We start from the raw sequence: 25104 nt of genomic DNA, 5'->3' as shown, positions 1-25104 counted from the left end.
CCAGTCAAACTAAAGTAACTCCTTGCTGTAAATCCACAATTTTTTCTTGGAGCAAAATCTAAGCCATGCTGCGTTAGGCTAAAGATTTGGAGACCAATTCTATAGAGATCCACAAAACAAATGCCCCCTGCCTTACCAGAACACAGAAACACAGCAAAGCAAAGGCAATCCTGCCTGCAGCTGAAGGAAATGGAATGCACCCAGCTGTATTTATGAAAAGCTGCAGGAAAACTGCACGATGGGAAGTAACAGGTAAAGGATATTTTTGATGTTCCTTCAACTGCAGATGCATTTTTAGTGGCCTGAAACAAATGAGTATTCCTGGGAGTGGTAAGACTCTGTTCTCCATTAGCCTGGGTGCATGAACTGCTGCAATGAGGTTTTTAGTTAAAAAAACCAAAAATCTGGACTAGCTGTTAGACCACAGGACCAGTGGCACGTTTCCAATTACCTTTTGGCTCCAGCCCATGGCACAGTGCACCTGTCTAGGCAAAGGAGCACCATGGACTTTAGAGATGAGAGAACAAATTTAGGACCAAACTCCAGAGCTTGCCCATTTTGTGCAGATGTGAAGAAGGGATCTGTGAGTTGATGGAAGATCCAGCAGGAGCAGAGATTTATTCACAAAGGCAAGACAGAGCAGGGGCATGTAAGAGTTTGAGAGGAGCACACCTCACTTGACAGAGAATTAGTAATACATCTGGAAAGAATTGTTTTAACAGCATTTTACTCATCCAGTACAGTTCTTACACAGAAGTAAGCTACAACATACAGAACAAATGAAATAAAGGATTTATTTAAGAAGAATACATAAATGCTTGTGTAAAATCTCCTATTTGTTTTCTCATTCTCTAAATCACTTGAAGTTCTAATTCTATAATCCTCATGACAGGCTTGCCATTGATGTTCAATTTAATAGAGGCCTTTCAGCTTTAAGGATTACCCTGTTAGGAATAAATGAGTGCAGTGGAAAAACAGGCTTTTAAAAATATAAGGTATTTATGCAATTAAGAAAGCAATTTAATTCCTACCAATTCAGCGATTAAAGACTAAACAATGCTCAGTAATGGTATGCAGTTAAAGGGCTTTCCTGTGTTACATGCACAGAAGTTCTCCTGACTTGAAAAAACATCGTAGATTTACTGGCTAAACATCTGCATGGAAAAAAGAAATTGCATTTCAATTTGTCTGTGAGCAACAGCAGTGGGATTTGCAGCCTTTGATCTCTCTGACATCATCAAGTGGATAAAGCACTTTTTTTTTCTAAATGGACAAAATTATTTTGCTTTCAAATTACAACAGGAACATGTTTTGCCACCAAGAGCAACATCACAATAAGAGTCAGCATTAGCACCTTGTAGTAAAGGTAAGCATCTAAATAAATATCTAAATAAACATTTATTTAGAACTTGAACAAATGTGCCAAATTAATTTCTTTGGCCCAATCATAAACAAGTCTCTGCTATATTCACCTTTACTTTTAACACAATGGATGCAGATAGGTCTGCTTGATGTTTAGAATCAATATCTGCACTTTAAAAATCAAGTCCTAAGCCCACTGATATAATGAAACATAAGATAGTTGATGTTTGAGTGTAGTTTAGCACATAATATTTAAATAAAAAACCAGAAATGAAAGGTAGGAACTGGACAGGTGCAGCTTGGTTGTGTCTGTATCACACCCTGTACTTGTATTCAATGTACACTCCTATTCAATAACACACCCATTATTTTTATTTTTTGCACTAAATGCAATACTTTTACATTCACCTTTTTCCTAGCAGTAATTTTGCCCAATAGATGTAGCATTCCTTGGCTTGTAAAGAACCTAACAGCTTAGCCTCATTGCAGCTGTTCTACAGACTCCAGCCAAGTGGAAGAAAAGCAAAAAGAGCCCATTAAGTTGTGCTTACAAGACCAGGAGCTGGACTTTGATGAACCTCGTGGGTCCTTTCCAACTCAGGATATTCTATCATTCTATGATTTGGGATAAATTTTTCACACTGTAGTGTTCAAATTTTAAAATACAGGTTTTGAGTCTAGGGCCTTTCTTTGCCCAAGAGATGGAATTTGGAAATAACACATTCAGTTTAAAAATAAATGAAATAAATTGCTAGATCAGTGGGGGCTACAGCAAGCAGCTCCAGCTGAATGCTGAAGCATCAATTTGAGGGTCAGCACCATGAGATCCATGGCTTGGGGAAGGATTAAAGGCCAAGGGACACAGAGCACATCACAGCCCAACCACTCAAATCAAGAGTTACACAGGAAGATGTTGGATTCTGTGAGCCAGGAAAACGCCACCAGAACAAAACTCTCCCTTCTACACAGAGTAAGGCATTTAAGCCATGCCAATCAGAGTACAGCACTTAAGCCATGCCAATCACACCACAGCCACTGCCAGGATGGGGTTGGCTTCTCCCAGGTGCTTCTGGCTGCAGCTCTCAGGTGTGAGGGTTAAACGTGGCAGCCAATGCAAGGAAAAATTTATGTAGGAACCATCACTGGAGTGACACTTTATTATGGCTATAAAAAGGCTCTCTATTGATTTTTATGAGATTATAGACCTCCTCCTACCCTAGAAGTCTTTCCCCCCTTCCCAGAACAAGGGCTGCTGGACAATAAATGTCCCCTCATCAGTAATGCTCAGCCTGGATAAACAGCTTGTCTTGTTCTATTTGCACTTTGAACAAAAAGCAGCATGGCAGCACTTAACAGATGAACAGCCATTGATCCAGGCAGAAGGCTGCAAAAGCTTTATGGAAACTCAGCTCCTGCTCCTCACTTGAATTCAGCCCCAGAGAACCAGCAGCTGTACCTGCACATCCCTAACACAAACCTCCTTCCTTCCAGTTCCACTCCCACAGAGCAGAATTTTGGAGCTCCTGCTGCACTGGGGGTTCAAAGAACAGCTGGATCCTCTGGACATATTAAACAAACACAGAAAACTTCAGAGGGTTACTGCAGCAGCCTCCCTCAGCTGAGCACTCTCCCTGCTGTGTTTCTGTTTTCACAGAGCATTCCATGCTCAGGCACTGGGGATGCTCTGCTGCAGGCACAGGAGGAGCTGCTCCCCCTGGCCAGTCTTGATACATCCCAGGAATTCTGATGCTGAGGTCTCTTATGTGAACAAAATGAAGTTCTCAGCCTTCTGCCAAGGGTTGTCTACAGATCCTTTCCATCTTCAATACCACCATACACTGCAGTGCAACATCCAGAGAGATTATCTGTTTTTAAGGATTTGCAATTACTCCTCAGCCATTAGCCTTCCAGCTCAGTCCAGGCAGGTTGGAACTGGGCTTTCTTTCATTTTCTTTATCATGTTTTAATAAGTTTTAACACAACCAGATCTCTGTGTACAAAATGACCAGCTCTGTTGTAAAATCATTTATTTTCCAAACCAAACGTTCATCCCAGATCAATACTTGCCTTTTTTCTCCTCTTTTTTTCAGACTGCATAATGTAAGCACTGCATCCAGTAAACAGACAATTAATTTTAAGATTGTTCAAGAAACAAGCAAAAAGAAAAAATCAATACAAAACTCTGGTTGTATTGAAAAGTGAATTCATCACATTAGGACTCCTCATCATGAAGTGTGTGTATTCTGCACATAGAAATGTGTACACAGACCTCGCTGACAGCTGGCTCAAAAAATATAACAAAAATCTCTTATCATGGGCAGAAAGTCCACTAAATGACAGTCACTGGTCTGAAAAAGGAGTTATTATAACTATATAACTATAAATGGAGTTAGTATAAAATGCAAAATAGAGGCTCCCAAATTCTGCTTGACAAGCTTGAAGGCTGAAACACATTCCTTAGGAGCAAAAAATAAAGACACCTTGAAATCACCCAGGGAATGTTGGGAATGCTGGCTGTGTGCTTCCTGTCCATGCCTAAACCCAGGGAGCAGTCAGGGTCTCTCCAGCTGGTCAGAGTGACCCCGAGAAAAGTTCTAAAGTCTCTTTTCCCAGCCCTGTGCTTGAAGGAGGAGTCAGGGCTCTTCATTTCTCGGGCTCAAGGTTGTTTATTGTATCTTACCTGTAAAATTTTCTCCCTGCCCAGCCGAGATCCATTCAGCAGGACAGTCAGAGGCACTCTGCCTGCCCCCAGGGCAGTGTTATCTTTGTACACTACAAACTACGTGTGCAATATCTACAATTATTTTCCAATACCTATCACCTATGTTAGACAGTGGGCCTCTACTCTAAAACAATCTAAAAGTGCCAACATCACCACTGAAGATGGAGGTAGAGAAGAAGAAGAAGAAAGGCTAGACACGCCCAAATCCCTCCATCTTGTCCCCAGAAACCCCTATACCAAAAATCCTAAAACCTACATTGACACCCTGTGAGTACTTGATTTTTACACCATTTAAACTGCCGTGGCTTTTATCTCTTCCTGTAAAGGTGGTAAGTTGTTCTGTGGTTCGTAATTGAGCCCACTGGTGTTCTGGGCTGTGTGCCAGGGTCTCTGAGCCCCCTGGCAGGGGTCCTGGCAACTCTGGACTCCCAGAGGGATCTGAGTTCTGACAGGGTGCAGTCAGGGACTCTCACTGGGATGCTGTCCCAGCTCTGGGCCCTTCTCCTGTGCTGAGTTTCAGGAGCTGCCCAGCTTTGGGGGCATTCATACCCTGTGCTGCACTCACCTTGCAGAGGAAGCTGATGTTGAAGCCCAGAGACTGAGCGTTCCTGGAGCCAGAGTTCATGTAGTTGCCCAGGAAGAGCACCAGCTCCAGGAGCTTGCTGAAGCTCTCGCTCTTCTTGAGCTCCTCACAGGCCAGGGTCACTGCCATGATGTCGGGTTTGATGTTGTTGACGTGCTCCTCGAACATCAGCCGGAACAGGATCCCGTTGAGCCGCGCGCGCAGCATCTTCACCGAGCTCATCTGCAAGCACCAAAGGCTGACTCAGCAGGAAAGCTCAAATCCTCAACAGCTCAAAGAGGTCCAGCTCTAATTGTGAGAATACAGCACCAGCCAGCAAGCCCACAGCTTCTGGAGGTTCACACTGCCTGCCTCGTGCTTCCAGGCACCCCAGCAGCTCTGTGTGTCAGACACTTGGCCAAGGAGAGCACAGCTCTCACCCCTTCCTGCTCTGATACAAAGATGGGAGGTTGAAAACCCTGACAAGGAGGTGACAGTCCTGATGTTGCAACACAGCAGACACTGAAAAAAATCTACAATGCTGACTGATTAATTTAAATCCCCAGACCAAATTCACTAGCCTAGGTCACAAAATATCTTTCGTATTTTGCACGAGTGATCAGAGTTATTTCCTCCCACCATAATTCACAAGAGGAATTTAAATTAGGAAAAAAAAAAGATGTACTGAGCATTGTTACACCACTTGAAATTTTTCATTTAATTGCAAGAACGGTTATATTCCAAATCTAGCTCATCTTTGCAGAATCCAGAAAGATTTCCTCCCCAATGTATTCACCACCAGGGGTGTTCCTGAAGCACTTGGCAAGAAAAGCTTTGCTATGTGACAGATCACAGATCTTGACTTGCAGAACAGGAAGATTTTGATGCGCTCCTGTCTCTGTTGGCCAAAATCTGGCCATGGTCCTTGGAGGAACCACGATTTTTCTACCAGAGCTGTCTCCCAACAGCCAGCAGAAGCAGCAGCAATAACTTCCACAGGAAGGACTGGAGTGGCCTGAATAATAATGAATTCATTCTAAAATGAAGATAAACACGAAGGCGCTCCAGATGGTCTCAAACAATTCCTATGATCAGGCTGGAACAAGGCAAAGGAAAGGATCAGAAAAGAAGCATCTCAGCAGAACTAGTGATCTTTTTTTATAAATCTCCATTGTCACAAATTTCTCTCTGAGCCTCTCTAAGCCAAAATCATTGAAAGTCTTGAAACATTATTCTTCTAATCATCCTGTATTTCAGAAATATCATACTGAAAACATCTGCCTTGAAAGGATCTACTTACACTAATCTGCAGTAGATGGAAATTAAAATTAATCACATAATTTGCTTTAACTTTTGTAGAACAATCTCCAATTGCTGTTTTTACTCAAAATGGCACAGAAAAAAATTGACAAAAGCTTTAGATCCCAGAACCAGAGTGCAACAAAACATGTGCAAGCCCACAGGAGAGTGTGACATAAACATTAGTGAAGAATAATCCTTAAACTTGAGAGAAGTGTCCTTTCTTCTTTAATGCTGTGTAGTGCCATGGAACACTGATCATTTATTAGCTTTTGACCACCAAGCCAGCAGGAAGTTTTAATTCCATTCCCTGACTTACCTAATATTTTAAAACTATTTTGATAATTTCCTAAGAGCTGTTTGCATGTGGGTTGTTTCCTTAAGCCCAGAACATTTTTATACACATAATTCCCTTTAGGTATCAGCAGAAGATGAGCACAAATGCTGTTTTAGTTCCTCCTGCCTCACCCTGCCCTGCTTTCCCCTTTTTTGGGCCTGTTTCTAAATCCACATGCTCAGAGGCAGAGAAAGGAGTGATCCCATCCTGAATTTGGGGCACTCTCCTAGAATTAGGTAAGGAGCGAAGCCTGCATTCACTTGGGAAGCTCAAATTCTTTATGGCTCTAAATAAAATTAGTGTCAAAGGCATATTTATATTTATGTTTATGTTTATATTTATATAAGAAACGAAACATTCCAACAGGTGCATGGAACAGCAAGCACTGCCTTCCCCTGCAAACACTTAAAGAGACAAGAAAATGGATATTTCTTCTCCAGCTGACTGTCAGTGATGGGCTGCATGTCATTATTTCCCCTTCTGGGCTCTCATAAAGGTCTTGTCTGAACTCTCTACCTAATCAAGTTCTTTATGCAGTTCTTTATGCTTTATTATCATCATTCAATTCTCAAGCCCTGTATTAAAACGAGGATCAAAGGCTATTGGAGAAAGGCAAAAAGCACAATTAAATTTGCCTCACTTTCTAAGAAAAAGCTGACATTCCTCTAATAAAAATTTGTCAACTTACTCAGACAACTTAGCCTCTTACCTATGTTATATTAAAGTTGCCTTTTTTCCCCTGGAAACATTCTAGGAAGATTAATTCTGCAGCAGCTCACAAAATTACAATGAGGCCAAACAAGCAGCCAATAAATTCAATTTAAAAGCCTGAATGACTTTAAAGCAATGGAGGTGCAATCAGCTTGTACAATTCTCAATTCCCTTCGTCTGCCTCCCAGCCAGGACTGCTCATGGCAGCTGAGCTGGTTACACAGGAAAAAAAGGGTCACAGAACATGCAGGTTTATACAAGTCCTCACATTTATGCTTTTGTGACACTAAAAACGTTCAGCTGGCACTGAAGTGGAAATGCAGCTCCTCACTGAAGCTGCAGCTGTTCCCCTATCATAACAAATGAACTCTTGAACACGAGGTTTAGGTGCAGAACTCAGGTACCATCCTGCCCAGCTGAGCCCACGGCACACAGCTGATCCAGTTCATTTTTCTGTTTTAATTTTTTTTCTATTTTTTTTCTAATTTTTTTCAATTTTTAAAAAATTTCTAATTTTTTTTCCCTATTTTTCTTGCTCTACGTCAACACCAATGCAAACTTTCCTTTAGAGGAAGTTGTGGTGCCTTTTTTTGATCCCAGGGTATAACTTCAAGCAGTTCCAATAACTAATTAGAATATATAATTGATTTTAACATTCATCTAAATGAAAATGCAGTTCTCATTTTCATTTCCCTATCAGCTGAATATTAAGTTAATCGGTTCCCCCAAATAAGTTCATCTTGTACCAAGTGTGGTTTTTCTGCACAGTTTTTAAGCAACTTATTCCAAACGTGATTAAATTTGATGGGCAAAGTGATTATCCAATTTACATATCTTCATAATTAACACACCTAAATCTATGTGAAAATAAGGGGACACACTTGAAATATTATTTAAGATAGTCTGTCTTCTATTCCTGAAGTCAAGGTTAAGATTACTATTAATGAGAAACTCCAAAATTAATTTGACACATTGGAAGAAAGAACTTCAGTCAAGACTTGAGGTTCAGCTGCCTTTCTTCCACTTTAAAGGACAGTTCCATGAAATCATAACCAGAAACAAAGCCAGCATTTTAGCACCAGTGCTGCACTCAGAGGCCTCTAGAAATAAGGCAGAAGCAGGACCCACCAGGCAAATACTGGTTTTTATTAAAGCAGATGGCAGAGCTGAATAAGCAAACAAGCTTCAGGAAACTTGGTTCCTTCACAAGGCAAGCAGCACCATTTGGAGATGTTTGATTAAGCAGTTTTTGCTAATTAATGTTGCATTAAATGCTTGGAAACTCTCTCAACTTGCTCTAGTCAGTGTTTCCTCAGGAATCTGGGGAACAGTGGCCCTGGCACACTGGCACTGCTGGGGAATACAGGGACTTCTCTGGCTCTTTCAGTAAGCAGAGGAAAGGCCAGGCCAGCTCCAGCCCAGCAGGAATCCCAGCCTGGAGGAGCCCCAGACAGGGGGTCAGCATCCTCAGCCAGAAATATCAGCTGGGACAAGGCAGGAGATGTGTGGGAAGGGGATTTACTGGTGTCAGCAGGAGGGAGCAGGGGATGATCCAAGTTGAAAGATCAGGGTGAAGCACTGAGCAGCTGCCAGCAGTAAACCAGAGGAATGCCTTCACAGCCCTTCAATCAAGCTCATGATGATGCACAATTTTGACAATTTCCTGGTTGATTTTAGGCAGGAAAATGAACAGAATTCCCAAACATCAGAGGCTTCCTTTGTCCTAACACCTCCAGCTTGCCTGCTTCCATTGAGCATTTCCCTCCAACACACTCCAGATATGGACTGCACAAAACCTGCACAAAACCCTGCACAAATTCTCCCTTTGTCTGACAAATCTAGGTAGGGGGAATATACCCATAAATAGGTCTATATATAAAATAATATATAATATATGTATATATCACAACACACAGATTCATAGGTAAGTTTTGGTGTGTCTAAAGAGATAATGCATATGTCTATATTTTAAATAAATACGCATGCTATTATTGCTTCAAAGAAAGCAGCAAATATGTATTTATAGAGATTTTTAGATTGTTACTGATGAATAAATGGCAATGTTTTACTTCTTGTAGTAAGGCTAATTAATGCATCCCACTTCTACCAAAATTCCTCATCTTTCTTTGGAAATTAAAGATTTTTGGAAATCTGTGCCATTTATTAAAAGAAATGGAAATCAATAGGCTAAAGTTCTTTTAAAATAAAACTTTAGCCTATTGATATCTTTCATTTTCTAAATCCTCTCCAAAAATCTCATTAGGACAAATCATATTCTGTTACTTCCCCAACTGAAAAATAATTTTTAAAAAAAGGCACTCAGAAGCCACTTCTGCAGCCAAATTATGCTCAAATCAGAGCTTTTTAGTAAAAAAAGTCTTTTAAGAGGCCTCTATTTCTGTTTTAATGCATTTTAATGTACATAATGCCTTAAAAATCCAGCAAGAGCAAGCGTAGCTCCTGTGGAGCTGGGGATAAATCCTGAGCACGTTCCAGAGGCTCTCATCATCATTTTAATCTCCTGGGCTGAGAGGGGAAGTGAAAACAGGAGCTCATTTGCCTAAAGACTCCTGAGGTCTTTGGAAGACCAGGAGCAGAAAGTGATTCCCAAGGGCTGGCACAGAACTCAGGGTCCCACCCCCACCCCCAGGCATGGATGAAAGAATTCCTGCAAAGGCTGGAATTCCTTCCAGAGGCCCCAGCCACTCTGGTAGCCCTGCTCTAGAGCAGATCCAGGGACTGCAAGGACTGCAAGGAGCAGAACACAGGCTACAATTTCAGTCCTAGTCTAAGTTCACACCCCTCCTTGAGCCATCCTGCAAGTCTGAGTGGTGTAAATACAGATGTCTGAAATGTGCATCCATCCATCCACAGAAAACATGGATGTGCACACGTTAGCTCTTGCAGCTGCTTACAGCTCTTGGTACACAACAATTTTATCAGTTGCCAATGCCAAGGGGTAACTGGGTCATCTGTGGGCTCAGACATGGGTCTGCTTGAAGGCAGAGGGCTCTTCAGAGCTGTTCTATAAACATTCAAGGGTTTGGTCTGGCACCTGAGTGCCTGTTGTTTTTAATGCTGCACTGTAATTGCTCCCAGAAAAACACCCAGAACCAGAGGGGTGCCCACAGGAGATGCCCCTAAGGATGATCTGCTTCCAGCCTGGTTGGTCACAGCCCTGCCCATCCGGCCTAATGCATACTAAAGAGATTTTTTGATTACTTCTCATCAGGAAATATTAACTTTTCCTACTGCAGGTCTTTCAAAAACACTAAAAGGAGAATTTTATCCTTAAATTTGTTTCTTTTTATGTGCCAAACTGGAACTCTGCAGTCCATCCTCACACTGATACTTACCACAACCCCAAATTGCTCTGGCTCGGCAAGATCGTTGTATTCATCCTTCAATTCAGCTAAGGCATTGAGTTCTTTCTGCTCAGGAAGATTCTTCACCAGGTTCTAAAACAAACAAGGCATTATATCAATTTTATTACATGAAACTACCTGAGATATTAAAAATAACACGCTTAAAATACCACAACATGGAAATGCACCAGGAAATTACGGGACGTTTATTTTATTTACGCAGCTCCAACTTGATATAAACATCAAATCAAAGCAGCAATTATTTAATACAGACATCAGCTGCTCTGCTGCAGCCTGTGATTTGAAGAATGTATTAAAAGGTTAGAGTATCATTTTTCAGGGCCTGACAGCATCAATGAGTTTTGTCTCTCTACAATCTCCTCTTGCCCTAATGGTTGCATCTTGCTCATTAAATATCAATCAAGAAATAACTGGTCTGTGTAAAACATGACAGAAGTAGCAAAAAAAAATAATTTAAAATCATTGGATATTCAAAATATCTGTGCACAAAGGACACTTAAAAATACCTTATAAAAAAAGGTCAGCAACCCAAAATTGTACAGCTCTTTTGGATGGCAAATAGACAGGAACTCAGGAAAAAGTTCAATTTGCTGGCAGTCTTATTCATGCCCCCAAAGAAAATTGTCAGTTATTGTGTGATCTTAGGGTGTCAAAATACAGATATGGTAAGTATTTAAAATACTTATATTATGATTGAATAATAGTTTAAGAAATACTCAGTAAAAGTGTAGATTTGCATTTAATGCATCATTTTTTTTAAATAATGTGTTAATATATTGCATTTTTTAAAGTGTAAATTGCATTTAATATAAAATATTTTCATATATACACAAGTTGAAATCCAAACAATAATGAGTGTGTAGTAGAGAAGATCAATATCAAACTGCTCTGCACTTCAGCTATCCAAGATTGCTCCTCCCCCTTGATTTTTGATTTTCCTAAACCCGAAGGTTTCCTAATCCTAATCCTCATCTGATCTGACATCTCTGATCAATAAACCAAGTCCTCAATAAAATCAGGGCTTTGCACCTATTTTCACATACTGAGGCAACTCAGATTAGACCACAGCTCCCAGAACAACCATTCTGCAGGCTCAGGAGAGGAAGAAGAAATTAATTTGGAAAACCTTGGGGGAAGGGGGTGAAGGTGCAAACAGGAGACAGGGAAGGATGAAAGGATAAATCCAGGCCCAGTGTGGGAGCAGGAATCTGTGGATGGTGTTAAATAAAACAGCAGCAGCATTGCTGGGTGCTAAATCTGGGTGACTTCCAGGGTTTGATGGCTCCCTGCTGCTCTGTCCCCCCTCGGAGACCACGAGGGGCTGTGGGCACACGTGCTCTCCTCCTGGAGGGAGGCAACCAGAGAGGGATGTGCACAAGTTGAATTCCATCCTTTCTACTCTCCAGCTGAGAGATTTGGGGCTCAAAATGAGATTAAACCAGCCTGAGAGCAGATTTACAGATGGGTTTGGAGCTGCAGCAGTATCCTGAAACATTCAGGGAGTTTCATCTCTCACTAGAGACAGGCAGAGCTGCTTCCACAAGAAACCTCCTGGAGCTTCATTATGCACCAGCCTGAACCATCTTCAGCTTCTCTTCCAAGCTGAAACACCAGAATTCTCAAAGGTTTCCCCTGGGAAGGGGGAATCCCAAGGAATTCTTTTGTTAACAGGGCCTTTGAAAGGCACCTTTAGTGCTACCTGTGGCCATAGTCAGAGGCAGAAGTGAAATCAATGGAACAGGAAACACAGCTGACACCCTGCAGCTGATGCCCTGTCTCACTCTGGAATTCTTACTCCTTCCTGCCATTTTCCTTGGGGAATGAGCCCCAACCAAAAGCAGAGGCATTTTCACCTACCTGAATCAAGGATTCACTCAGCTTCTCCTCATCCACCTCTAAAATGATATTTTTTATTTCTTCGTAAGGCAAACGGAAGGAACCCAAGAATATTGCTGAAATCCAGTAACACATCATCAGAATCAAAAAGGTCAAAAAAGATTGATATCCAAAGGCAAACCATTCCTAGCAACTCAAAAAGTCACATCTCCATCCAAGCTGTTTCACAGTTAAGAAGTCTCCCACATAAACAAACTCTAGGTAGGCCCACTGCTGCAGTTTGACTAATAATAAATTTCCTTTTTAAGAAATGGAACTATGACAACAATTTCAACTTTTAAATCAGCCTCAGCTGCTCCTAGCAATGTTATTTTCCATTAAAGTTTTATCTTTATGAATGACATCTGCATTCCCACTTAAGCAGACCTACCCAGCCAATAATAGATATCTTTAGCTATTGTTATTATTATTATTGGTTCCATAACCATGTTTGAATAGCTGCACAATTGGGTCAATGATATTGATGTGATATTCTAGAAAAGATTCCACATCAAAGTGGTAATGAAGAGCTGGGCAAAGGAAGACACATGCCCTAACTGTACCCCTTTTAGGGTAGCTGAACTTATACAAGAGCCACACAGAATGCCAACCCTTCAAGGATGGAGCTCTCAAAGCAATTTGATCTTAGAATGTTATAAAATCTCAAGAGAGCCCCATTCAGTAAACTACAAAGAATTCTTACCAGATGGATCAGCATAACATTGTGGAAAAATGCTTTATATTCAGCCTAACTAGTGGGGCTGATTATCCTGCATCCATGCTCTCAAAATTCAAAGTTTTCTATCAGTTGTGAACTATTCCATCACAGTTCATTTTCTGCTCATGGATGTGGCACTAACCAACGCCCACACGTGGCTTTATACATTTCTTTGCCACGGGCACAGCTGGACCAGTGACATTTATGGTGTTTCTGATTCAAATAAAGACTCTGCTACTCCTAATGATTGATTGGCCTGCATCATTAAGGAGGAAAGAAGCAAGCTGGATGGCACAAGTGGGCTGCTTTTGTTCCTTGAACCTCCATCTCTGCATTGCTCTGACCAGGAGGAACCATCTGGAATGGCCCCTAAACCCCATCCCACAAAACTCACCCCCCACCCCACACCATGCTCTGCCCAAATTAGGGATCACTTAATTGCCCTTCCAGTCCTGAGCAGTTAATTCTGTCAGTTAATTGAGAGAATTAACTACAAAAACCCCAGGAACTCAGTAAATCATTTTTCCATGTGACTTTTTTTCATTTTTCCCAAGTTATACAGTGAATTCAGAATGTGTCTTTAAACATCACTGGATTAAAGACTCATGTTGAAATTAGCAGTATTTAGAGAAAGCGATTGCACGTGTAAACAAAAAAATGCAATTTACAAACACTGAGGTGTAGGTGCTACTTAGACATTGACCTAATGCCCTTCACATCACTTACATAAATTTTGTGCAGATTTTCCATCCAAAACTCTCAATTCTTTGATCTTCTTCTTTGACTGAGCTGCTTTCTTTTCTTCTGATTCTTCCACAGGCTTTTTGGCTGGAAAGAAGGTATTTATTAAATTCTATTCATTATTACAGCAGCTCCATCTCAGCTAACAGCAAGTCCATTAGCAAGCCATAATAATTCATCTTCTACAATCAGTTCAAGGCCAAGTGACTGCACTGCCCCCACCTGCTGTAAAATATCTGAACAAACAAAGCAAATGTCCCAAATAGAAAGGAACAAGAAATAAAAATATGACAATGAACAATTTTCCCAAGCACTATCAAATAATATTTATGTATTTTAACCCCATGAAATTTCAGTTCAGCTCCAATTCATTGCAAGCATTTTCCAAAATGAAGGGATTTGGTGTTACCTCAAAGCACATGAGTGCCCTCTATTGAAACATTAATAATATTTGTAAGCCCTTCATCCAGAACCAACAACATAAATCATTTGATACTGATCACACTGAACAAAGGTATGTTTTCATTAATTATGTAAGTTGTCAGTGGTAAGGAGCAAAACTAAGAAAACAGTGTATATTTTAGAGTGATTCCTTTGAAATGAGCAAGATTCACTAGTCTTGATATTCAGCACTTTAAATTGTATGGAAAGAAGTGTGGCATTGGAGTACCTAAAATATAAGCTGATTTTTTGCATAATTTAAACCAGTCAATTTTTGCAGAATTTTCTTAGGCATTAAGTAAACCCATTAACAAGGATTTATTTCCTTTTAAATATCACATATTTGGCACTGAAGGAATAGAATCTTAATGTGCTTAACATTAATTGAACTTAATGAATATTTTAAGTCATTCAAAAGTAACTGAAAAACTGGAAAGTCAAATTAAGATGAAGTTTCAAGCAGACTGGATACAGTTTTGTTCTCTGAGCACTATTTTTTGTTGCACTGTAATGAGCCATCGTGGGTTTAATTACAGGTATTTCCTAAGGAAAAAAATGTTAATTTTTAGTGTGAAGAATAACATAATACCTCTGTTTCAATCTCTTTAATAAAAAAAAAAAAAAAAAAAAGAACATAGAAACCAGGTATTTGTCTCCTCACACCCATTACCAGCAGGAAAACATCTGGCACAAAGGAATTCTGCAGGGTTTATAGCCCTGAATAATCAGTTTATCTTGGCCCTGTTCATGCCAGCACTACCTGAGCCAGTCCCAGGCAGTGCCCTCAGCTCCAGCTACCTCTAAAGAGCCTAAATCAGAGAAAAGTGAACAAAAAATGATTGAACAACAAAGGAACCCTTGCTCTCCCCTGCCCTGCAAGCCTGCCACGAGCTGCTGGCTTGGAGCTCGTAGCAGTCCTGAGCCCCCCCCAGACAAGCCCAGCACCCCCAGCTCTGACCCAGCTGCCATGAGCTCCCTCTAAAACCCCAAAGGGTCACCTCAGTCAGCAATCAGCCCCTCAGCACTAATTGTGCTCAATTAAACAAGGCTCAACAGCACAAACCAAAATCCACCCAAGGGTTAAAAATGAGCTTCCCTTGGGCAGGCAACAAACATCATTGCAAGTTGTGTTCTGTCCCAGCAGAGAGAAAGCCTGGCCTTGTGTGACTCCAGAAGATGAGTGACCTGCTGCCAAGCTGATCTGTCCAAGAGTTAAACCCTGCACAGCTCCAAGGACTGAGTCCTTAAAGCTCTGAACACCACAAACAGGTCCCAGACTTGTCTCAGGAGCTGGCAGCACCAAAGACAAACCTGCATAAAGCACACCCAGATCCTTGAGTTCTGCAAAGCATCAGAACTGCAGCCTGCAGAAGTCACAGTTTAAAAGAAAACAAGAGTAATAAATGTTTTTGTTACCAAAATCACCTCACTGAAAGGGAACTTTCTTCCTACAGTGGTAATTGGCACAAGTCAGGAAGAGCAAGTGACACACACCCCTGGGAGCAAGAGTTCAAGGGCAAAGGTGCTACACCAGCCCCATGCAGAACAGGTATTAGATTAATCAGCTGCTACAGTAGCAAAAAAAAAGTGGTTTGGGGTTTAAACAAATATTTTTAATAATATTAAAATAAATATTATTTTAATTATAATAAATTTTATATTAATATATATTAATATTATTTTTAATAATATTTTTAATAATTTTTAACAGACACACAGAGGGTGAGCTGAGGCAGAATTCACAACAGGAACTCTGCCTGTACAGGGCACAGAAGGAGCTTCCCTTATCACCCCTCCTCACCTGTGTGCAGGTGCACTCCTCTGCTGGCTGTAAAATCAGGAACTGCACACAGCAGATCACACATCCAACAAACCATGGCTGCTCTGACCTACTCAGGCCTGAAGGGCTGCAACACCACTGCCTCTAGACATCCATTTCACAAACAGCAGATGTCTGGGCTAGAATATTTTTTTTCCTACTTGAAAAAGGCCAGAGGAAATGTTCTTTCCAAAAAGTTCTATCTTCCCACACATGAGACTTCAGAGTTCACTTTGTGCCAATTCACAAAACCCAGAGAAACACCAGAACCAGGTGTTTATGTGACTGCACTAAAGCCACAACACAGCAACAACACCAATCTTACCAAGCCCAAACTCACGGGCAGAAAGAGACACAACTGAAATTTGTAGATGAGACAGCTCCTAGAATCTTCCACCACCATTGCAGCCATGCTTGAGATGAGATGGAGCATCAGTGAGCTCTCCAAAGCTCATCCCCTCCTCTGCCAGAGGCTGTGCTCACACAATCCACCTCAGCAGTGATTCCACTGTAACACAACCACGGATTATGGAAGGTGGAAAAATAATTAACTCAATTAAAAAGAGACTTGATACTCTGCAGAACTCACTGCACCAGTGCTGACCAACCTCCCAGCCCTCGTCAGGCTCTCCTTTCACAAGAGCCTGTTCAAAGATAAGGCACTCCTTGGTTTGATGCCACAGAACCAAAGGCAGAGATCAAAGAAGGATTTTAGAGCAGACAGCACAGGGCAGCTCAGAAAAGCAAGATGAAAAATCAGTCTGGAAGCTGAAGCAGCTGTATTATTTCCTAGAGACCTCGGAGCCCAGCGCTGTGATTGTTCATTACAGCACTTTGATAATGGCCCTGCCTCACATCCTCACTCAAAATCAGCTGGTTTCCAAAGCAAGGCCTGCAGACAGCACAAGAGCTGCTGCTGCCACAGCCAGGTGAAATGGCAGAAAGGGTCAGGGTTTAACAGCCAAGGTGCAGCAGAGGGGAATGGTCCTCTCTCCTCTCTCCCTCTCCTCTGAGCTCTGCTGATGAAGCAGTAGAGCACTGGAAGAACAGGTCTGGAGCAGGGAGTGTGTTCTGGGGAGTGCAACTGCTGAGCCACTCATGCACAATTACTCACACCATCAGAGCTGCACAAGGTTTTGGGAGGGCTTTTCTTTGTACCTGCCCTCAGACAGAAGAGGCACAGGGAAGGAGAGCCCCCATGACAAAGCCAGAGCAGAGCCCAGGCCCTCCTGCACACACAGTTTCTTCCTGGAAAACAGAGATGTAAACACCAGCACCACAGAAATTACTTTTCCCTAATTTAGAGCCCTATTAAGTTAGCAATAATACATTTGTTTATCAGTGCTGGAGGGAAAAAGCTGATGCAAGAAGCTGCAAGGCATTGTTTGCTGTTGATCTGACATTTCCCAGTGCATGGGCAGCTCCAGCTGGGAACTCCTCTAATCCCACTGCAAGTCCCTGCTTGAAACCCTGCAAACCCAGCCAGGGCACACAAACCCCAGACAGAGCCTTATGTAAGCTTCAAACACATTAAGCAGGGCTAATGATAATCATGGCCAAGAACATACAAAAACAGGTTGAAATACTTTAGAGACTTAATTAGGAAAAACTCCTACCATCAGTACTTTTGTACTTCTGTAGTAAAAGAAAGGAAGCATACATTATTCTTGAAAATTAGCATTTTACACCTGTTCATTAATTTAGCTACTGAACAGCACTGGAAGGGGCCATGACTAATTTTTTGAAATATATATGATTTTATTTAATGATATTGAAGATGTTAAAGCATTTTATTATGAGCTGAAGTGTCCAGTTCATATGAAATTCCCTTCTTTAAATTATCAATGAATAATTTTAATAAAGAATTAACAGCAAAAACTGTCAGTCATGAATACGATGAGGATGAAAATTAAAAGGAGCTAAAAAGGAGTACACTGAATTACAGCATGGAGAAAGCAGATATTCAGGTGAACTTTAGCCTGCCTTCTCACGAGCCTAAGTCTCCAATTCCTGTCAAGTTTGTTCACACAGTGAACAAAAACATCCTCATATTGTCATGGGAAATGAACAAGTAATTTCATCTTATTTCCATCTGGCAAGTGGCTTCCCAATTGCATTTACCAGTATTTGGCAGCAGAAGTAAACATACAAAAGAAATTAACTGCTTTGTTATTGCCTCCACCTGAGAGAAGAGCTATGGCTACTACACGAGTGTAGGAGAAAAAAATTAAGTGTCCATGCAAGGGATGTGAACTACACACACAAGAGAAGACTTGAGCAGCTGAAAGTAATAATTACATTGAATTTACCCCCCTCCCCCCCCCAAAAAAATTAAAAAAACTCCTGATGTGATATGACTGGATAGAAAAATGAAATAAAGAGCTAGGAATGCCACCAAAAGATTAGAACGTAATTTGTAGCACAAAAGTGCAGCAAATCCTGTTGCAACACAATAAAACTTCTCAGAGTCTGGCTAACTTGATCATCTTGGAATGCTACGGATCATCTTCCATTTCTGTGCTTGTCCTAGAGGCACTCAGAAATTGGAATAAAAGTCAAATAAAGGGGGAGAAGGAGGAAAGTCATACACAGAGCAGTCTCAAATTTGCTGCTGTTCTTTTCCCTCAGCAACACCCCCACCCCAGGGTGTCCCTTGGTGTGCCCACAGCATTCCCAGCTGGAATGACCCAGGGACTGGGACAGGGAGCTCAGCTGGGGCACAGCCTGACCTTCCTCCAGCCGCCTGTGAGAGCAGAGGAACCTCTGAGAGAGCAGAGGGGCCATGCCCAACTCTGGCAGCAGGCAGCACAGTGAACTCTGACAAGTTTGTGTGCTCAGGCCAAACTGCACAACAACCTGCTGACCACCACCAAGTGCAGACTGTGCATGGGCTCATGGAATGGCTCAGCTTGGAAAAGCCCTCTAAGATCCTCAAGTCCAAGCAGGACCACCACCTTCAGCACCACGTGCTCAAGTGCTACATCCTGGTGGGCTTTGAGCACCTCCAGGATGGCATTTCCTGGTGGCTTTGAGCACCTCCAGGATGCCATTTCCTGGTGGCTTTGAGCACCTCCAGGATGCCATTTCCTGGTGGCTTTGAGCACCTCCAGGATGCCACAGCCAGGTGGCTTTGAGCACCTCCAGGATGCCACAGCCAGGTGGCTTTGAGCACCTCCAGGATGGCATTTCCTGGTGGCTTTGAGCACCTCCAGGATGCCACAGCCAGGTGGCTTTGAGCACCTCCAGGATGCCACAGCCAGGTGGCTTTGAGCACCTCCAGGATGCCACAGCCAGGTGGCTTTGAGCACCTCCAGGATGGCATTTCCTGGTGGCTTTGAGCACCTCCAGGATGCCACAGCCAGGTGGCTTTGAACACCTCAGGATGCCACAGCCAGGTGGCTTTGAACACCTCCAGGATGCCACAGCCAGGTGGCTTCGAGCACATCCAGGATGCCATTTCCCCGGGCAGCTTGTGTTGATGCTTGACAACCCTTCCTGTGAAGACACTTTTCCTGAGATGCAATCCAAACCTCCCCTGGTGCAACCCAAAGCCATTTCCTCTGCTCCTGTCCCTTGTCACCTGCAGAAGCAGAGCCCTGGTGCTGGCAGCAAGGAGGAAGCCACAGGGGAAGCTCAACAGAGCAATGGCCAAGGAACAATTCCCTACCCAGCCCTGCAGGCAGGGACCCAGAGCATGCAGAGGATGCAGAGGAGGCTCTGGCAGAGGCCACAGCTCACTCAGCTGAAGGCACAGACTCTCCTGGGTCCTGCAGAACATGGGCCACACAACCCATGAACTGCAGGGACTGGGATTAAGGTGCTTTGGCATCCAAATTCATTTCCAGCTTCACTCTGGCATTTGGGCTCTAACTTTGACAAGCAGCAAACAGCTCCCCCAAATACCCAGAGAGAAATGCAAGAGCATCAGCAGATGTCAGCCACGCCTCCTGTCAATTCAGGCAGCAGCTGTGGGATCTCATGTTTATTCCCAATGCCACCTGGCATTTTTCAGTTCACCTAAAATCACTCAGTTACCAATTCCTGAAGCAAAATTAATTAAGCACTCCTGCTGTCACTCTGTCCTTTCTGCAATCAGAAGAGCTCAATACCTGGTACAGCAATAAAAAAAGAATTATTACAAAGCAAGCAATTGATCTAAAAGTGAATCTTACACTGAGCTCTCATGATAAAAAATAAAACTAACAGGGAGGAAAAAAACATGGAACCTCTTGCAATCTTGTATGTTTTTTGCCTAATTAATGTAATCAAGCTGAAGGAAGTGGCATCAACCCAACAAATTATGCTCAGTGGAAGAATAAAAAAGATCATAACTTAGTTTTACAAATTAGTTTTGCAAAAAAAAAGGAACAGGGGATCTGTACTCTTATTAATTGTTTGTATAATTGATTGCTACTTTATTCGACCACCACATTTAATGACTCCTATTAATTTCACATGAAATATTCCTTGCTCTGTTAAAATTGCCCTAAAATGACTGTAAATAGTCCAATTGTCAATCTCTAGCAAGAACTTGTGCAGCAAAGTTGTACAGCTAAAGTGAACTTAATTACCCACTCTGTACTGGGATGGCTTTCAGCTTTCTATCAACAGCATCGAGGAGATGCCTGGGCCACAAAAAATCCAAAAAAGACAACAAGCCAACAACCCAAACAACTCCTCTCCCCATGCACACACAGAAAATCCCAAACACACCCCCACCTGATTCCAACCCCAAACCCAGCCCCAGCTGATTTCACAACTGGCCTGGCCTGGGGAAGATGCTGCTTTTGCTGTGAGACAGTCAAAGCAAATATTAACAATTCGTGACACACAAATGGTCACAGAGACACAGATGAACATTAGAAATCAAACAACAGCAGGCAAACAAGGATTAAACTGCAAATTTCCTCCGTGGGTCCCATTTACTGTGTTGGAGATGTGCTGTCAGAAGCTGGAATAAAACCCAAAGGCCTTTTCCATGACCTCTTCCCTTTGCTTTTCCCCATGAATACTGAAATGAAGAAACCTCAGGACTGTGCCCCTCATTTGTCCCTTTGCCACCATGGCCAGGCTGTCCCTGGAGGGGCTGGAGCAGCTCCCAGGGCTGGCAGATCCTGGGCTCTGCACAGCCCAGGGTCAGAGCCAGGAGAGCCCTCCCTGCATTCCAGAGCTCTCCAGCAGCTTTCCCGTGGGGGAGAGAAGATGTTTGCCTACGTCAATAACATGCTGCCCACAATAGCATCTCTAATTTCAACAGCCACATGGCCCAGTTGTATTTTTTCCTCTGACATCAAGCCACCACCAGCACCACACTGAGACAGGACAGCTGTAATTATTTCCCAGATTCTGATGAGTTTGTCCATACAATTTTCAAAAGTAAAAAAAAAAAAGTATCAAGACTCAGGGAAAAAGTCATTAAACTGCTGTCATATTTTACCAATATTCTAGCAAACTCATTTACTTTTATTACTATGAGAAGTCTAATAACTAGATATCTCTTAAATTATTAGTTCACCTACTGTTCCCCTTGATGATGCCCATAAAAGCTCACCTTCACAAACAAACACACTTATGGGAATCACGTTTTCCAAAGGAACTTTCCAAACCATGAAGCTAAATTCCCAACATCCAAAAATCCTTTCATACAGTCAAGTTTATTAGATATTGGTGTTTAATGGACAACACTAAAATGTTAGCAAAAATGAAGTGATAAATTGATTTCTTCTATCACTGTGATATCTGACATTTAACAATCCTGACTAAATATTGAAACACTAACTAAAATACACATGTCCAAACAGACATTTTAGTATTCTCTTCCTTTTTAAAGCATTGCTCTATCAACAAGGTTTTAAATAAACATGTATGCAAAACACATATACATATTGAATCCCAAATTACTTGACATTTTAGTGTAATGCAGCCCACCCTGGTTATACACTCTGCCCTACAATCAAATATAAAATGCTACATGTCCACTGATTTAGTACACAAGAAATTCGATTTTATGTTTGTTTATTCACCCATTTAGAGTAAAATAAATAAATAAATAAGGTTAGCTGGTATTTATTGTTATATTGAACCTGCAGAACTCAAAAGAAGCTTTCATAGGCCTCAGGGCCCAAGCAGAACTTCACAGGGTAAAAGGATGATATTAAAAATAATTGGCAAATGATCTGGCTTAATAGACTCCATTAATTTCAGCAGTAAAAGTCAGCACCCCATGAGGTTGACTGGTAAGCAGAGCTTTGATAGCTGATCAATAGAAATAAGGATAAAATGTGGGGAAATTAGTCCTCCACAAACCAATGCTGAGAACTGAGGCACTGTGGTGGGCAGCATGCAATGACCCCCTGAGCTGGGGGGAGGCTGTGCCCCCCAGCCCCCCAGGGCTCAGCACCAAGGCTGGGCCACGGCTGCCCCAGGCCCTGGAGCAGAACCCCTGGCTCTGAGCAGCCACAGGGCAGGGCAGGGCTGGTAGGGATGGATCAAAGCTTGACAAGAGTCTCACAGACACGAGTGCTTGGGAGAAAGAGTTTGGAATGTAGAATCTGAAGGAGGAATAGAGATGGAAGCAAGTTTTGATGCAGAAAAGAATTGCTGAGCCAGTCTTGCTGGGTTACCAAGGAGGCAAAGGGTGTGTTAGTTAGAGGGGGTTTTTATGGCTCAGAGCAAAGGATAAACCCACCCCAAACAAGAAGCCTTTACCAAGTAAAAAGATACCACAGGCAAACAAGACTATTGATGTTGCAAGTAGAAAAAAGGTCTCAATTTTCCACTGCAAGAAAACTGAAAAGCATCTTCTAGCTAAAACTGTAATGTACTGACTTTAGTGATTGGAGAACAGTGACATGAATATGGTAATTACAGCAGTTATGATGGGCTATAGGTGAAAGTTAAGGTATAGATTGGTTCTCATGTGTGAAGATGCTCAGCAAAGAAAAGTAAATAATGCACTGTAACCAAAACCAAGGGGTCTCCAGGCCTGCCTGCAGCTGGAGCTGACAGCTGTGGGCACAGCTCTGTCACCCACGGCCTGGCACTGCTGTGACACCTTGGGTACAATCAACTGCATTCTGAAGAGCCCCTGGAGTCCCACATCTCTCATTTCAGCTCTCACTGGGGCTGGCTTGGAGCAGGCCCCACGCTGCCCAGGGAAGGGGCACTGCCACTGTCCCCACCACTGACTCATGGCCACAGCACCAGGGCACCCCAACAGTTCCAATCCCTGGGACACTGCAGGGTTTCTGGCATTCTGATGGCACTCTGACAAACAAACAGTCAGGAATTTGGTGACAAGCACACCTGAGTGCCCCCCAGTAAAGGGGGTGAACCCACTGATCATTTCTGGGCCATGGCCAGAGGGGTGTTTTACTGTATTTCTGTGGGTCATGCATTATTTGGGTCATTTCCTTTGGGCAGACTCTGAACACACAGAGAAATACATACAAATTAGCTATTAATGAGATGTTCAAGGAGAGAAAAAGGAGGCAGCAAACCAGGATGACCAGAAGCAGCAGGGTTAAAACTCTGCAAAACAACACATCAGTCTGAAACCCAGAGAAGTGCAATGGCACAGGTTATAAATGCTGAAAGAGCCCGAGTTCACTGAAGACAAAACACAATCAAGACTTTACCGGGTGTAAAGATGTGACCTCTGGCTTGGAAAAAACACCAACTGCTGGCAGCTGAGAAGGATCTCTGTTTAATCCATCCTGTGTACATCCAGCAGCAGCCACTGAATATCTATTAACATGAATTTACTCTTTGGACTGAGCAGCTGCTCTCAGTCACCTGCTGAAGATGAAATGCAGGGCTCAACCAGCCTGAAGTCAGCCTTGGATGGTTGTGTGTGTTGCCACCACCTGAGATTTACCTTGGAAAAGCCTTCTTGGGGTGCAGGTACCCACAGTGTAGTGAACACAGCCAGGTGCCCAGAGAACACACAGGCAATGATGATCTGCCTTCAAGGCACACCAGATAAATTACTGCCACATCACAGCATTAGTCCCAGGGGACCCACAGGCTACTAAATTCAACTGCTGGCATTGCAGCAGACTGAAAATAGTGCAGAACACACAGCTCCCAGTCTCTCACCTTCAGCAGCAACGTCAGGCTCCACTGCTCACCTCAGCACAGGCAGGACCCACTGGACAGCCTGAACTTAGCACCTGTGCTCTGCTTACCTTTTCTGCCACCAACACAAGCCACATTTGGCTAGAGTGACCCATTAGGCAGTGTCTCTGTGCTAATGACAAGTCCTCAATGAAACAACCAAAAAATGCCAAAGAAAACCTTGACATTCACTCCACAGGCACTCCCATTCAGAAAATGCAACTTGATGCTAATTCCACACTGACTGTTACCATGTGGCCTTCTTGCTTTTGGAAAGCCTTGAAGCCACGGCCTTTTCCCAGTGGGAAATGATTCAGTAGTTGTATTCTACAATAATTACATCCCCACCTCACAGAACAGAATAAAGCACCTGAAAGGAAGAAGTTTCAGAGACATTTCAGTTCTTCACGTTGCATAAGAGACACAATATAGAGAGCTGTAATTACAGCTTTACATGCATTTGAGATGATTAATAAGTAATTCAAAAAGCTGATACTTTTGTTATTATCTGTACTAATGCCTATGTACCTAGTATTTTCAATTTCTCAATGAATTTAGAAACTTAATAGCATGATTGTTGACTTTTAATCCTTTAGATAGCTTTTGAATGTCTCCTTCTCCAAAGAACCTTTATCCATGTAGGTAACAGAACTATCCTTGCTCTGTATAAATGGCAGAAATTCTTGCAAGAGCAGCTGTTCTGTCCAAAGCAGCCTGGAACAGCATTACAGGTGAAGCAACAATCACTCAGAGAAATGGTCCATGTCAAGAGCAGATGACATTTTTTTGGGTTATTTGGTCAGCAATAAGAAAGGAAAAAACAGTTTTGCACATAAAACATAAAATCCATGGAGAGGGCATCATTTTTCTACAAACACAGAATCACTGCAGGTCAGCACAGTGAGCAAGTGGAACCAGGCCATGAATCAGACACATTTTGTCAGTTTATGCTTCTGCAGGAAAAAAAAAAAAAAAATCCACATTCTATTTCTTTTGATAGAAAGTAGATTTAGGAG

General features: G+C 42.4%; 1 protein-coding gene across 4 annotated transcripts in view; it reads right to left on the bottom strand.

Moving 5' to 3' along the window:
• Window positions 1–25104, bottom strand: part of DIAPH2 (diaphanous related formin 2) — a 172026-nt gene that overhangs the window by 97852 nt on the left and 49070 nt on the right. For all 4 annotated transcript variants that reach the window (XM_059859301.1, XM_059859302.1, XM_059859303.1 and 1 more), the window contains 4 exons: window positions 13699–13800; window positions 12237–12331; window positions 10350–10451; window positions 4650–4889 (listed from right to left, as the gene is read on the bottom strand). In XM_059859301.1, the coding sequence (XP_059715284.1) occupies window positions 4650–4889; window positions 10350–10451; window positions 12237–12331; window positions 13699–13800 (539 nt within the window). The remainder of the gene's footprint in view (window positions 1–4649; window positions 4890–10349; window positions 10452–12236; window positions 12332–13698; window positions 13801–25104) is intronic.

This window comes from Haemorhous mexicanus, chromosome 14, assembly GCF_027477595.1.
Source record: "Haemorhous mexicanus isolate bHaeMex1 chromosome 14, bHaeMex1.pri, whole genome shotgun sequence".
NCBI lineage: Eukaryota > Metazoa > Chordata > Aves > Passeriformes > Fringillidae > Haemorhous > Haemorhous mexicanus.
The sequence above is the reverse complement of the archived record's forward strand: the minus strand, read 5'-3'. Positions and strand labels throughout refer to the sequence as shown.